The sequence below is a fragment of the Thalassophryne amazonica genome, chromosome 13, assembly GCF_902500255.1.
Source record: "Thalassophryne amazonica chromosome 13, fThaAma1.1, whole genome shotgun sequence".
Lineage (NCBI taxonomy): Eukaryota > Metazoa > Chordata > Actinopteri > Batrachoidiformes > Batrachoididae > Thalassophryne > Thalassophryne amazonica.
In genome coordinates, this window is record NC_047115.1 from 67,566,522 (window position 1) to 67,581,782 (window position 15,261).

General features: G+C 39.7%; 1 protein-coding gene across 1 annotated transcript in view; it reads left to right on the forward strand.

The window, feature by feature from the left end:
• fam98a (family with sequence similarity 98 member A) overlaps window positions 1–15,261 on the forward strand; it is a 31,946-nt gene that overhangs the window by 14,536 nt on the left and 2,149 nt on the right. The window contains 4 exon segments of the mRNA XM_034185192.1: window positions 446–628; window positions 7,793–7,872; window positions 7,960–8,076; window positions 10,648–10,815. Coding sequence (XP_034041083.1) covers window positions 7,804–7,872; window positions 7,960–8,076; window positions 10,648–10,815 — 354 coding nt within the window. The 5' untranslated portion in view covers window positions 446–628; window positions 7,793–7,803.

Sequence of the window (15,261 nt, forward strand, 5' to 3'; positions counted from 1 at the left end):
TGTATGTGGAGTTGCATCAGGTTGGGCATCGGCATAAAACATGGGCCAAGCCTTATGAATCTGAAAAACCTGGCTGTTTGTTGTGGTGTCATGTAGTTTAATTTTAGGCCCATGCAATGCAACAAGCAATACTGAGCTCATCAGAAAGATCAAGGCCATTGTCCTTGTACTATGATAAGTCAATAACTCATATTCTATGATAAGTCAATAAAGTAACTATCATGGCAGGCCTGCTGATGGCTTTAACTAACCATCTCACTACCCTTTTGGTAAATATTTTTTTTAGCATTTCTGATATGGCAATTGGTTGACCTTTTTAAAACCTCTACTTATATTTAATCACCAGATGGTATTTAAAATTAGTTTTTGATGTCTTTGTAAAATCCTGCCATAGCATGTACTGGAAATTGTGATTTAGAATAATGTAATTGACTCGTTCTTGCAGCCTTTCTGGTATCTGAATTTGGAAGCATCAAGAATGATTCTGGTTAGTAAACCTCAGACGAAGGTCCAGGAGGTCGGGTAGTCCAGCGTTTTGGAACTGAAGGGCATCTGCATGGCTCTGGGCATGTCCAAGCCACCTGCCAACATCACCATGTTCCAGTTCTTCAGTGGGATTGAGAAGAAGGTCAGTTCTGTTGTCACAGACATGGTCTACACTTCATGCATTTTAGATTATCCTTCTAATATCAAATAAAGTTCAATTCCTGACAGAATTACACAATTACAACCTGTGATATTCTCTTTTGCTGGTCTCCTGCTCTCCCTATTTCAGTTGAGACTAGCTCTGAGCATGATTAGAATTTATGGAGTTTGCCAATAAGGAATTGTATTGGTAAATGCTGATGTAATATAATTTTTGTTTGTTTTTTAAACTCACTTCCAATCTGTTGTGCAGGCTTAGACGTTAAAGCTGTACGGCCTTTCAAATTTCAAAAAAACTGACAAAACTTAGTTTCTAATGAAATCATATATTTTCAGTTTATTTTTGAAACATTGCAAAATTACAGCTCATTTTAATGAAGAGAACATATTTACCTGGGGGAGAATTCCATAATGTATATTTTATTTTCCTTTTAATGCCGTCTGTGTGTGCACATGCATAAGGTTTTGAAATTGGTGGTAATGGCCTTTGACCTTGTGGGATGGGCCTGCACACTAATGTCCATAAGATGTTTTGTAAATCACTTCCAAGGTGTTACGTGGTTACAAAAACAGCGTTTTTAAAGTGTTTATTTCTCGCTAACTTTTGTAAATTATATGAGAAACAAATTTATACAGAAATAAGTTGTTCGGGAGCGTTTTCCGCCAACTGTCGCCCTTTGTATCCCAGCATCCATGGTGCAAGTCGGGGGAAGAGTCCCCCATGACCTATGATCCCGCTATGGCTGCCATCATCGACTATATGGGTTGCTGCCATAAGTAGTGTCTGTTAGATTGAAATTTTCCTTCCAGGGGAACAGTTTATTAACTTTTCCAGACAATGTAAATTTTGATAATATTAGCAGTGTCATATATCCATTCATTTTCTATACCCGCTTACTCCAATGAAGGGTCACGGGGGCAGGAGGCTGCTGGAGCCTGTCCCAACAGTCACAGGGCGTAGGCAGACGTACACCCTGAACAGGATGCCAATCTAAATGTCATATTATGATTCCCCTATTTCAGGGCTAATAAATAAAATTGTAATGTGCCAAGAAATTATTCTTATGACTTACACCCCTGTCACACATTGACAATTTAGCCGGCGTATGCTGACCGTATCAAAAATGCTGACATACACAGGCGACGTCATAATTCGGCGAGTATGTTAAGAAAAAGTGTATGGCTCATACGTCCCACAAACACTGGTCATAAGTTGAAGGTAAGTTATGCGATTGTTGATACACATTTCTTCTAAGTTACTCATAAGTCGAGATGCTGTCCATTGATTGTCTGAATAACTGAAAGCAGCACTCCTCATACAACAGTTCAAACTGTTTCAAACATTAAACCATTCACACATGGAGTAATACAAAAGTCTTAATCTTACCTGTTTGTCAGATTCATCATCATAGCCTGACAAAAACTTATCCACATAAAGCGTCCAAATTTTGAAAAACGACGTCTGAAAATACTTTAGTTCCTTGTTGTGGCTGAAGAAATGTAGCATTTTAAATGAAGTCGCTCTGTGTTTTGTCTCTCAGCCTGAACCAGGGAACACCAGTACTTTGTGCCACCACAAGAAAATTAACTTATTGTAAAAGTTGAACGAGTCACAGTGCCTCATTTCATTCACATCAGCATTTACCACAGTCACCACTCGATTCTTCAAAATTCTCTGTTTGGCCTCTGTTTGGAGGGGAGAGGTCGCACAACGGCGTATGCGTGCTCATCAATATTTACGTATTCTGCCTGCCAAATAAAAGGGTTCTGCCGGTGGTGGAAACACAAATCAAGCCAGACTTAACTGTTCCGACCCACACTGTACCATGCAGTACTGACCTGGACCACTTGGTGGAAATGGAGCTGTCAGCAAAAGCTGGCTAAATCGTCATGGTGTGATATCTGCATAACGTACAATGGTTTGCAAAAGTATTTGGCCCCTTGGTATTTCACGCATTTTAATTTATTTATGCCATTTCAAATATAAAAAGCAAATCAGGCTTTTCAATATAAAAATTTCTAAAATGATCTTCCTTAGCTCAAAGTCAAACCAAATCTCCTACAACTTGATATAAATTAATGAAAAATATAAAAGCCAGGATTATGGGTTGCATACGTAATGGGCCCCTTTGGTATATTACTTGTAAATAATCAATTTTATTGAACGTTTTCTTCAGACCAGTCAGGGGATGGATACATGAACATTTCCAAGTCACTGAATATGTCTTGAACTTTATTTACATCAGTTACAAAGAAATACAAACAGTATGGCAGTCTATCATAGATCTTTGTGGAGTACACAGTTCTCAAAAACTGAGTGACTGTGTAAGAAGAAGAGTGAGGAAAGCCAGCAAGACACCCAGACAACCCTGAAGAAGTTATAGGCTTCTCTGGCTATGATTGGAGAAATTGTGCACAGTGCATGTTTTGCATTTTGTATCCCTATTTACACGGCTTCATGATGAAGTGGTATAGAGGAGGATTTTTTTAAAAAGAAGACCTTAAAGTTCAGCTACAATTTGCCAGTAGGTACATCTGAGATGCAAGCCTAGATTCAATGTTTTGGTGAAATAGCATAAACAAAATGCGTGAAATACCAAGGGGTGGAATACTTTTGCGAGCAACTGTATTTGATGTATCCAGAGTATTCAGTGTATTTTATCATATGTTGGCATATGCTAACTAACTTGTCTTGGTGTTCAGGGTCCTTACATCTTAAAAACCCCAAAGCCGTTTAAGATTTAAGTCATGAAAGAATTTTCTTTTATACGGGACACTTTCACATGTCCTGTATAAAATGGGACTTGCCCCGCACTGGACATCAAATTTCTCTCAGGATGTCAAACAAAGATCTGCTGAAAATATAATGGCCATCTCTTGCATGTTGTTTATTTTAGGGATGCACAATATTGTATTTTCTCAGATATTCAGTATGCAGACATTTTCAAACTTGTATTGGCCTGATACTACTATATAAATATTGTGGTTCTCTCTTGTACTATATTGGATACAAACCTCTGTGAAATTTGTGATTCCTGTTGATCAATAAACCAAATTTTATTTTAGGTGTTAAACTTATGACAAATAATGGTTTGAAACACGGTTGCAATACGATGATGAAATGAAATTATCGTGGTGAAGATCCTTACGAAATGTCATTTTGAGTGGCCAGAGTGTGAGTGTTCACTGCCTAGCATGGACATTGTGAATTATTATTTTCACCTAGCCCCTATACATCAGAGAACGTGACAAATTAGAAAGCTTGGATGTATATAACCAGCTTCAGGCTTTGCGCTTAGTCTGTCCTGAAGCAAAATAAACCAGGCTGGGCGCATTATGTAGACCAGGGGTCTCAAACTGATTCCAGAAAGGGCTGAGAGGGTGCAGGTTTTCTTTGCAACCACCTACTCCACCAGGTGATTTCACTAATTAACATCACTTTGAGCAGGTGGAATCAATTAATCAGTGAACTCACCTGGTGGAATGGGTGGACGCAAAGAAAACCTGCACCCTCTCAGCCCATTTTGGAATCAGTTTGAGACCTCTGATGTAGAATATAGCGCGTTCCTGGGATGCACTTGTGTATTGTTGTTGTCCCTGTGCTTATGTGATGCAGAAGTGCACTTGTCCTGGGAGTAATGCACAATCGAGAATGTACAGGGACGCTTGCACATTCAAAATGTTCAAAAATTGGTTTTGTAAAGTAACGTCTTTTGTTTGACTCTCCTGGCTCTTGTCGGCTAGGAGTAGCCTACTTACCCATGGGTGCTGATACAACTTTTGGGCTCTACTAAATATTGTGATTAAGGATGGGACTGATCTGACATAATTCACTTATCGGAAAATACCGATCCAACCCGCGACGTTTTCCAATACCAGAGAAGAGCCACTGTGAATCCTCTCAACTGCTGTTGTTTGTGCTCTGCTTGTTTACTGCCGAGCTGAAGGAGGGGGAGGTTTTTGAAGCTGGGCTGAGAGCTCTCTTCTGCAGTGTTCTAGCTGCGGTTAGCGGCAAATGTCTGCCCAACTCTCGGGTTCAAATTGTCTGTTCGTCGAGCACGGATTTTCCGAAAAAATAACTGAATTGTTGCTGAAAATGTGTGCTAAAAAGTTAGCCGCTTCACTGTCCCGAGGCTGTAAAATGCTATGAAAAGCCCGCTCAGTGTGCAGCCAAGAAGGAGCTGAACAGAGATTCTGTCCGCTGAAAAGGAAAAAGTCTCCATTAAAATCCTGCGTGTGCGCATCAGTGATGATACGCCAATTTTACAGTTGAAAGGCTTTGTGTTTCTCAAAAGTTCAAAGTTTGCACAGCATGAACACAGTGAGAGAGAAAGAAAAAGAAACGGAAGGAGAGCAAAAGTGTGACAGAGCAAATGACAGAAAGAAAGAGGGAGACAGACAGAGGGAGAGAAAGAGAGAGAGACAGACAGACAAAGAGGACTTAATTTTTACTCTCTAATGCCGCGGTCACACCGGGTGCGACAGCAGCGATAGGTTGCCATGTAACTCCTATGGAAGGACGCGTTTTGGCGCTAAGCCGCACAGCGAGACGCGATGGACGCAAATGAAGTGACGCGAGTGAAGCGATTTTGAGAGATTGGCGCATTTGTGGCACGATGTTACGACGTGTCGCGTTGCCCTCCACCCCAAGTTGAAAAATCTGAACTTTTTCATCTTCTCGCGCCACGATGACCAATCAGGGACTGAATATGTAGTGACGGGGAGATGTCTGGAGTTTGACTGAGTTGGATGTGAACATGTCCTGTCTCTCGTAGCCAGCCTGTGAGCAGGACTTAAGTCCCTTTTGTCCTTTATTTCGCAATTGACAGTTTTTGAAGCGAGCAGCAGCCCCACAGCAGGGGAAGCGGAGGTTTTTTTGTTTTTGTTTTTTTTTACGTGCCCGAGCGAATTGCCCCTGAAGATTATTTTATTAATAAACTACACAGATGTATAATCAAATAAATGGTGACTGGTTTCTAAACACAATTATGACAGTTTTTTGGGGAAGAGCGAGCAGCAGCCCCGCACAAGCAGCAGAGGTTTTTTTTTTTTTTTTTTTTTTTCTACGTGTGCGCGCGAGCGAATTGTCCCTGAAGATTATTTTATTAATAAACTACACAGATGTATAATCAAACAAATGGTGACTGGTTTCTAAACACAATTATGACAGAGTTTTTTGGGGAAGAGCGAGGAGCAGCCCCACAGCAAGCAGCAGAGATTTTTTCTTCTTCTTCTGCGTGCGCGAGCTAGCGAATCATCCCTGAAGATTATTTTATTAACTACACAGATGTATAATAAAGCAAATGGTGACTGGTTTCTAAACACAATTATGACAGAGTTTTGGAGCAAGCAGCAGCCCCACAGCAGGGGGAGCAGAGTTTTTTTTTTTTTTTTTTTTTTAATTGTTTACATGTGCGTGCATCAACGGGACAGGAGGTCCTCAAACTGGGCCCAGTAGAGGTGGAAGGACCATTGAAAGTGGCCGTCATCCAGACGCAGCTCCTGCAGCAAATAATGATACTCCCCGAATTGGGAACATCTCATGACGTTTGTCAGCTTTCCACAACAACTTGCTCCTTGTGATCAAGGTCTGTCATGTTAACTTGACTGACAACCGGAGCCGGCGAGTGGAATGGAAGCTCCTATTTGATGACGCACTGGGACGAATTTTCGCAGCGAAAGCAGAGCGCCACGCGACCAACGTGAATTTGTGGTGTCTGGTCGCACCCGGTGTGAACGCGGCATTACACTTGCTTTGACAATGTAAACATATATCTCCCATATCAATGAAGCTCCATTGAAATTGAAAATTGAGAAGGAGAGACAGAGAGTGCTGTCTTTTCTCTTTAAGTCTATAACAATAAGGCTATAAAAGTCTTTAAAAAGATAAAGTACTTAATTCTTTCACCAAAACATCTAGTCTAGGCTTTCATCTTAGATGCACCTTCTGGCAAATTGTAGCTGAACTTTCAGGTCTCCTTTTCAAGAAAATCCTCATATAAAATCAACAATAATGATGATGATGATGATAATAATATTAAAGCAGACAGAGCTCTGATATTGGATTGGAAAGTATCCAAATTAAAGTATCGAGATCAGATCGTAAGTGGAAAAATTGTGGATCTGTGCATCCCTAATTATGATATGCCTGGCATATTATAGGGTGATATGCCACAGTGTGTTATACAGCACATGTTTACATTTGGATTTCATGTAAATTGTTTGAATAAATGAGGAGTTATTTGTATGGTGAAGTCTCTGAAGTCTGAAAATTTATGTATGGAAAAAGTCTGGAATTATGAAAAGGAAAATGTGTAGGAACCGTGTTGAAGGTGTTTGATCATAATAATTTAGGAAAAAACATTAAAATAACTGTCTGCAGCCACTCGGGTTTGTGTAAGGCTAATCTCGTCAGATCTCGGAAGCTAAACAGGGTCGGCCCTGTTAGTACTCGGATGGGTGACCTCTTCTGAGGACAAGGGGGCTGTGCTTGTTTCTGGAGTTGGGACATGTCCAAATGCAGGTCTGCACTGGCTCTGCTCTGGTGACCCTGAAGCGAAATCGGGATATCTGAAAGACGAACACAAACATTAAAATAACTGTTTCTCTGTAAAACCTTGAATGAAAAAGTATGCAAATTTAATATTGTCACTTCATCTGTATTCAAACATTTTGCTTTCATTTTAATGATTGTCAGCCTTTGGTGACTGTCATTTGACTTAGTGTCTTACTTTTATCGTGATGGCCTACTTGTAGATCCTAATACAAAATCTAATGTTTTTGTTTTGTAAGTATATGGTGTGGTCCTGTGTCTCGCATAGAGTACGGTACACTACTGATCGTAACTCCAAATTATGGTCTGTCACTACATCAGTGCAGAGCTGTTTGTCAGCATTGAGATGAATCACAGCATCAAGAACTTTCATCACATCTACAAATGAATTATTGTAGATAAAATCATGAAGTCATCCTGATTCCAAATTGCTACATATAGTAAACCTCTACTTTTCAAAGTATTTGTGCTATAGGGTTTCCCAAAAATGTGGTAATTCTTTCCGGTCACTGTCATTCTTCTTATTCTGTCTTGTACTTGGTGTCTTCTTTAGTCTATACTTTATATCGTGCTTCACAAAGCTTGTTGTTGCAGTTAAAGAAGCCATGAGTAGAGTCCCACCAAGTCATGTAGGGGACCCCTTGATGAAGAAGCCCCTTGGACCTGTGCACATGGTATGTTCCTGAGGGGTTAGGGGAAAAATATGACAAGTCAAGTTTTGCGTGAAATGTAAATAACATGTTATTTTCTTTACGTCCTAGGAAAAAATAGAAGCTATTAACCAAGCACTTGTGAACGAGTATGACGTGAGACGAAAGCTGTTGTTGAAACGTCTTGATGTTACAGTTCAGTCCTTTGGTTGGTCTGATAGAGCTAAGGTCGGTAAAAAATGAAACAGAAAACCAAGTTATGAACAGATTCAGAACAAATGTATTTTAGAGAAACTTCGCACTTTGTTTACTAAAGCAGTTTGTGTAAGAAGGGGTGTTTTGCACAGAATAGGAAGGGCTTGCACCTTTTGCCATTGTCGCATTAAATTGGGGGGGAGGTAAATTTCTCCTACTGGTTTTGCAGCTTGGGCGCAAAGCGTACTACTATTTCTTCTATATGCAGTTGTGCTCAAAAGTTTATATACCCTGGTAGAATCTTTGGGGGTTTTTAGGGGGGGGCATTTTCAGAGAATATGAATGATGACACAAAACCTTTTTTTCAGTCATGGTTAGGGGTTGAGTGAAGCCATTTCAAACAACTGTGTTTACTATTTTTAAATCATAATGACAGCAGAAGCTACACAAATCACTGATCAAAAGTTTACACGCCCCTGTTCTTAATATAATCTATTATCCCCTTTAACATCAATGGCAGCTTGGAGTCTTTTGTGGTAGTTGTGGTTGAGGCTTTCTGGTGGTAAAGCTGCTACAGAATATGTCCCAGACTTTATGTACATCAATTACGAAGAAATACAAACAGTATGGCACTCTGGTATGGTAAATCTGCATGGAGTAGACAGTTCTCAAAAACTAAGTGACTGCAAGAAGGGTGAGGAAAGGCACCAAGACACCCAGACAACCCAGAAGTTATAGGCTTCTGTGGCTGTGATTGGAGAAATTGTGCACAGTGCAAATTTTGCATTTTGCATCACCAGTTATACAGCTAAATTAGGGCTGCAGCTATCGATTGTTTTAGTAATCAAGTATTCTATAGCTTATTCTGGCGATTAATCGAGTAATCAGATAAAAAGTACTTTTGCATTTTTAACAACATCAGCAGTCCAGGGCTCTCCCTCAGCAATGGCACAATGTCGCTGCGTCATCACGGAGATTGTCAGATTTAGTGTATCCCTTTCTGTTTTCCTGGGTAATCATTAAGGTTTTTAAGGTTGGTGAACTGGGTCACTGCGCAGAGAGAGACAGCCACCGCCTGCTGCGCGAATAGCCACTCCCCACATAGAGTGGAGAGCAGGCAGCGGATGAAAGTGTTTTTTGTTTTTTTAGCCAGACAAACACACTGCTTCACTTTAAATGCGCAGTAAGCTACTTCAGATGATCAGCGTGGACCATTTTTCTCCTAAAAGGCTTATTTCACTCTGTCATGTTGGAAAGCTGTAGCTTTTGTGCTAATTTGATTAGGACTGACACGGCTTATGCATGCTTTAGTCTTCTTCTGTTTGTTTTTCTGAGGGCATTACAGCGCCACACACAGGTCTGGCATATGTAGTACAACAAATGAAGCTTCGATGCACAAAATTTGCCTCGAACATTTTTTGTAATCAAATTATTCGAGTTACTTGACTAATCATTTCAGCCCTAAGCTTCATGATGAAGTGGTATAGAGGAGGGTTTTCTTAAAAAGACCTGAAAGTTTACCTACAAATTGCCAGAAGATACATCTGAGATGCAAGCATAGATTTGATCTGTTTTGGTGAAATAGCAAACAAAATGCGTGAAATACCAAGGGGCCGAATACTTTTGTAAGCCACTGTATTTGATGTATCCAGTGTATTTTATCATATGCTGGCATACGCTGACTAAATCGTCAATATGTGACAGGGTCCTTACATCTTAAAAATCTTTCTCTGCTGTACTGTACCTCAGAGCACTTTTAAATTGAAAATCCATTAAGTTTTCAGTTAGGCATCCCGAGGGTGCAGAGAAGGATTCTCTTCCACCAAAACATCAAATCAAGGTTTGCATCCCAGATGTACCTTCTGGCAAATTGTAGCTGAACTTTCAGCTCTTCTTTTTAAGAAAATCCTCTATACCACTTCATCATGAAGCTGTATAACGGGATACAAAATGTAAAACATGCACTCTGCACAATTTCTCCAATCATAGCCAAAGAAGCCTTTAACTTCTTCTTGGTTGTCTGGGTGTCTTGCTGGCTTTCATCACTCTTCTTCTTGCACAGTCAGGTTTTGAGAACTGAAGAAAACTGACAATAAAACTGGCTATTTACAGGTATTATACCAAAGGGGCCCATTATGTATGCAACGTATTTTTAATTAATTTCTATCAAGTTGTAGAGATTTGGTTTGACTTTGAGTTTAAGGAAGATAATTTTCGAAAGTTTTACATTGAGAAGCCTAATTTACTTTTTATAGTTGAAATGGCATGAATAAATTAAAATGCGTAAAATACCAAGGAGCCGAATACTTTTGCAAGCCACTGTACATTGTTTGTCTGACATGTTGTATTAAATATGTAAATCAGTTGCTGTTGTAGAGGTAATCATAAGTAAAGTAGATATATCTGCTACATCCAATTACAGTATTGTTCAGGTGTTCCTGTAGTCTGTTCTGGAAGTAATGATGTTAGTAATTTTTCGACAGAATAAACAAATGAACCAGTAGTCCTGTATTTATGTATTGCAAATGTAAGAGAAAAGAAATTTTAATAGTAAAGTACAACTAATACTTGAAAAGTTAACATTTATTTTATCTCTTACCACAGACGCATGGAGAGAAGTTGGCCAAAGTTTACCAACCTTTGCGTTCAGCTTTGAATGTCAAAAGCAAAATCTCTGTTGCCCACCTTCTTGCTGCACGACAAGATTTCTCCAAGATTTTACGCACAAGCAGTGGCAAGACGAGGGAGAAGACTGCTTGTGCCATTAATAAGGTTGGTAATCACATCAGTTTTTGTCTTTATTGGAAAACAAGAATTATATTCTTTATATTTGATTTATTTAATTAAATTTAACTTAAGTGTTATACACTCAGGTACAAATTAGTTGGACATAACTTTTGTATTTTTGTACATTCACTCTGTACATCACTACAATGGCATCAAAAGGAATTAAGAGACATGTTGCACATTATTTAATGTTCCAGTTAGCAAGTTAGTGGTCGCTGATGTATTTTTAGTTGCTAATTATCCCTCTCACTTGGCAAGTCAGCAGGTGCATTTCCAGAATATGTCTTGCTCAGCATTTCTTGCCATTTCTTGGCATGTGACACATGTGACGTACATTTTAGCAAACTCATAAACATCCCGATGGCCGACAGAGTGAAATGAACACTGCTGCATTTGAAAGTGATGGCCAGATTTACATAGGATGTACAGAAAGGACACAACACACTTCACCCCGAAACTCTTATTTTTTGGGGGAGTCTATCAGATTTTGGATCCTAATGTGTGCTGACTCTGCTGTCTGTATCACAGGATGCTGTTATTGCCACTGTGTACGTGGAACGTCTTTACAACACTGTTTTTACAGGCTGCCTGAACATGCACATGTGTTTCTAGCATTGGAAAAAGTCACAATACATTATTTTCAGGAGCTAATGGACTTTCTGTCTAATGTGTCAGAATCGTGAGAGACGTTCGTGAGTTGCTGACGGTGGAGCTGCTGTGGGTGCACGCTAAAATAGCTGCTTTCGGAAGTGGCTGAGAGAGTCCAGTAGCCGTAGCTCATGCTCAGTGGGCTGGACACACCTGTATGCACCAGCTGGGATTATCCTTTTTCTTCTGTTCTAAATCAGGACCACAATGGGGAAAAGGTCTCATGCTAGTGGCTGTGGTCAGCCCCTGCGCGCAGAGGTGGGCTTAAACACAGTGGAAACATGGAGGACACAGACACATTCTCTTGTGGGCATCTTTCCACAGAAGGATGGCATGGACATGGTTCCCCGGCTGGAAGTCGCAAACCATACGTACGTGACAGTGCCAGTCGGGACCTCTTTGATGACATGGACCTGATGATGGTTCCATGGCTAGAGATGGTGTGCCGTCTGTGCATGACTGTGCAAATCAGGACCTCTTTGATGCTGTGACCTGGACATTATTCTCCAGCTGGCAGTTGCGCATGATCCGTGCGTGACAACTTGTTTGATTCCTTTGTCACCTCCCTGACTAAGGCCCTTCTCCAATTTCTCAGTTTAGAAGGGCAGCCAGCTCGAGGAAGAGTCCTGATGAATCTGAACTTCTTCCACTTATGGATGATGGGGGCCACTGTACTCATTGGGACCTTCAAAGCAGCAGAAATGTTTCTGTACACTTCAGCAGATTTGTGTCTTGAGATAATCCTGACAATTCCTTTGACTTCATGCTTGGTTTGTGCTCTGACATGTGCTGTCAACTGTGGGACCTTATATGTAGACAGGTGTGTGTCTTTCCAAATTATGCCCAATAAATTGAATTTACACCAGGTGCACTCTAATTAAGATGTAGAAACACCTCAAGATGGATCAGTGGAAACAGGATGCCAGACTCCCTTCAATATTTTGCTCATTTTAAGTTTTTTTTTGTTGTTGTTGTTGTTTTGTTTTTTGTGCAAATGACAGCATGTCATAAAGTCTCACTCTGTACAGATCTGAAATTATTGTACACAGTATTGCTATTCGGTGGCTGTCTCATCCATGAAATTTTACACTAATTCTTATGAAACGTCACTTCATAAGTTTGTGGCATTTTCTGTGTAAAGGCAAATGTGAACGGATCTCATCTGGGACAGCGATTTAACAGAAAACACTTATCAGTACACTTTACTTTTAGGTTCATGTTTTTGAAGAAAAACATAAATGAACTAATTCCTTTTATGGTCCCAAAGGTTCCAATTGGAAATAATTCGTACACTTGCTTTAAGTGCCCAGCTTGTTGTTTCCTCTTTTTTAACACAGACTGAGGGATGTGGCGAGGGCTGTCACAATTAGGAATTTCTGGAGATGATTGATTGTCAGACAGTTAATTGCGATTGATGAATATATTGTCTATTTTTTTCTTTTTATTCCCTTCTTTATATTCTATTAACGTAGTATAATTACACAACTCTGGAAGAACTTTTGGCTTCTGTAAGTGGAGAAACTGGGAATAGTGCAACATTTTTATTATCTTCATTTTACATATAGTCCCAACTTTTGCTAACTTGTGGCCGTTTCTGTTGCATTTTGGTTTGGGTGTACAGAGTCAGTCTGCCTACGAGTGTCAGGAGGTGATTTTTAGGACTTTCTGTAATTTGTTATGAAATAATGTTGAATTTTTGTGGAAATGATTGTTGTACAGAAGCTTCAGAGATCTGTCGCTGAGATAGATGATGACTGGAGTGAAGTTTTAAGCAGAAACGAGGTGATAATCGCTTAACGCCGTTGTCTCCAACTGACTTTTGCGTCAGAGAGGAGGGCTGTCAATCAAACCTCGCTCTCCAAAGATGACCAATCACAGCAGAGCCAGTGCTGACCTGGACCCCCTCCCCAAAATAGTGCCATCAGCTTCAAACGAGCGAGCAGGAAGTCTCTTCGCGCTCAAGTTCGAGCGGGCGGGGGGAGCGCTGGTCCTCGCGCACAGCGCGTGCGCAGACATAATTTGCACGCAGTTAATATCTACCTGTGAACACACTTTTTACGCGGGTGAGATTTTGTCACTGATTTGACGCCATAAATAAGTTAACAATTTTATCGAACAAAATGATCAGTTTTACAGCCCAGTTTTCTTGAGTCAAGTCATTAGATGAGACATGAACATTTCGAAGTTACAGAATATGTATTAAACTTTATTTTCTTCAGTCATTAAGAAATACAAACTGTGAAGTACTGTATGGTTAATCTGTGTGGACAAGAAGGCCATGCAAGAAGTGAAGGAAACCACAGACACATGACAACTAGTGTTAATTTTGCCACCTGTTTTTTTTTATTATTCTTAGTCTTTGGTTAAATATCCTTTTTATTTTGTCATATTTAGTCATTCACACACCATATTTTCTTTAGTCATGTTTTTGTCAACTAAAAGTCTGTTAATTTTAGTCCGGTTTTAGTCAAAAGAAAACTGAATGCATTTTAGTTTTGTTTCAATCGAGACATTTTAGTCTTTTTGGTAAAAGCATTTTAGATTATTTCTGATTACCATTTTACTCAATGTAGTGTTTCGCACAGCTGAAATAAATGTTATCTGACAAAATACACTTGTTGAATTGTTGAAGGTTTGTGGTGATTTTCCCCAGCATTTTAAAACCGCAAAGCTTCTCATCAGATACACTTAGACATTCGGTTTTCTTGTAATTCCACAGTGCTGTAGGGGCACAGGCCTTCTGAAATGAAACATTTGTTGGATCGAGTTATTCTGTTTGCATGTTAAGAATTGACTGGAAATTTGTTAAAGCAAAGCAGAATAAAATAAATAATTCTAGACTTGTGATGTTTTTATCTGTTCTAAGAGCCACAACTTGAGCCAGTTTGTGGCTTTTTACAACGATGTTGTCTGGTTTGTGGCTTTTTCACCACTGGGAAGTTTTTTATGCCATTTCCGGATTGTTTTGTGCCATTTCTGGTAGAGCCTGACCGATATGGATTTTTTGAGGCCGATGCTGATAACGATATTTGGATGAAAAAAATGCCGATATTCGATAAATCGGTTGATTTGCCGATAGCCGATAAATCAGCCGATATTTATTTATTTATTTTATGAATAAAATGTTCTTTTTGGACCCTTAACAAAAAAGGTATGAGCTAAAAGCTGAAGCTTTGTCCTCATATTTATTAACTTTATAACAGAGAACAATTTTCAAGTTAGAAAATGCAATCAAGAATTAAACCTTTGTGAAATTAGCAATTACATATCCTTAAAAAGAGTTGTGAAATACATCTGATCTTGTACCTCTTGTTGCTGCAACTTAGATAGAGGTTCAGGATAAGGATATAGATCCTTATAAACTTACTTGTATGCTTTTGTCAGCCGATCAGTGCAGTGTGATGGCGAACTACGGGGGCCGGTGGGGAACACATTTAAGCAGGGGTGTAAGCAGCTCTCAGCTGAATGGAGTCAGAGCTCCATCTACTGGACAAACGGTGCAAGGACATTTTACATTGCTGACACAAACATTATTTCAGTAACTGTTCTGTTTATGAGAAATTATCGGCATTCTATCGGCAAAATTTCGGCCGATAGTGAGTACTTTGAAAAGGGCTTATATCGGCCGATAATATCGGTCGGGCTCTAATTTCCGGTTTGTGCCTCAGTCTACCATAAGAGCGAGCTTTGCGGCGATTTGCTCGTATTGCTTTTTTTTTATATGATTGTCTGCTCCTATGGATGATCTTTGCATTTAAAAATCAAAATACATACTTGTTTTTT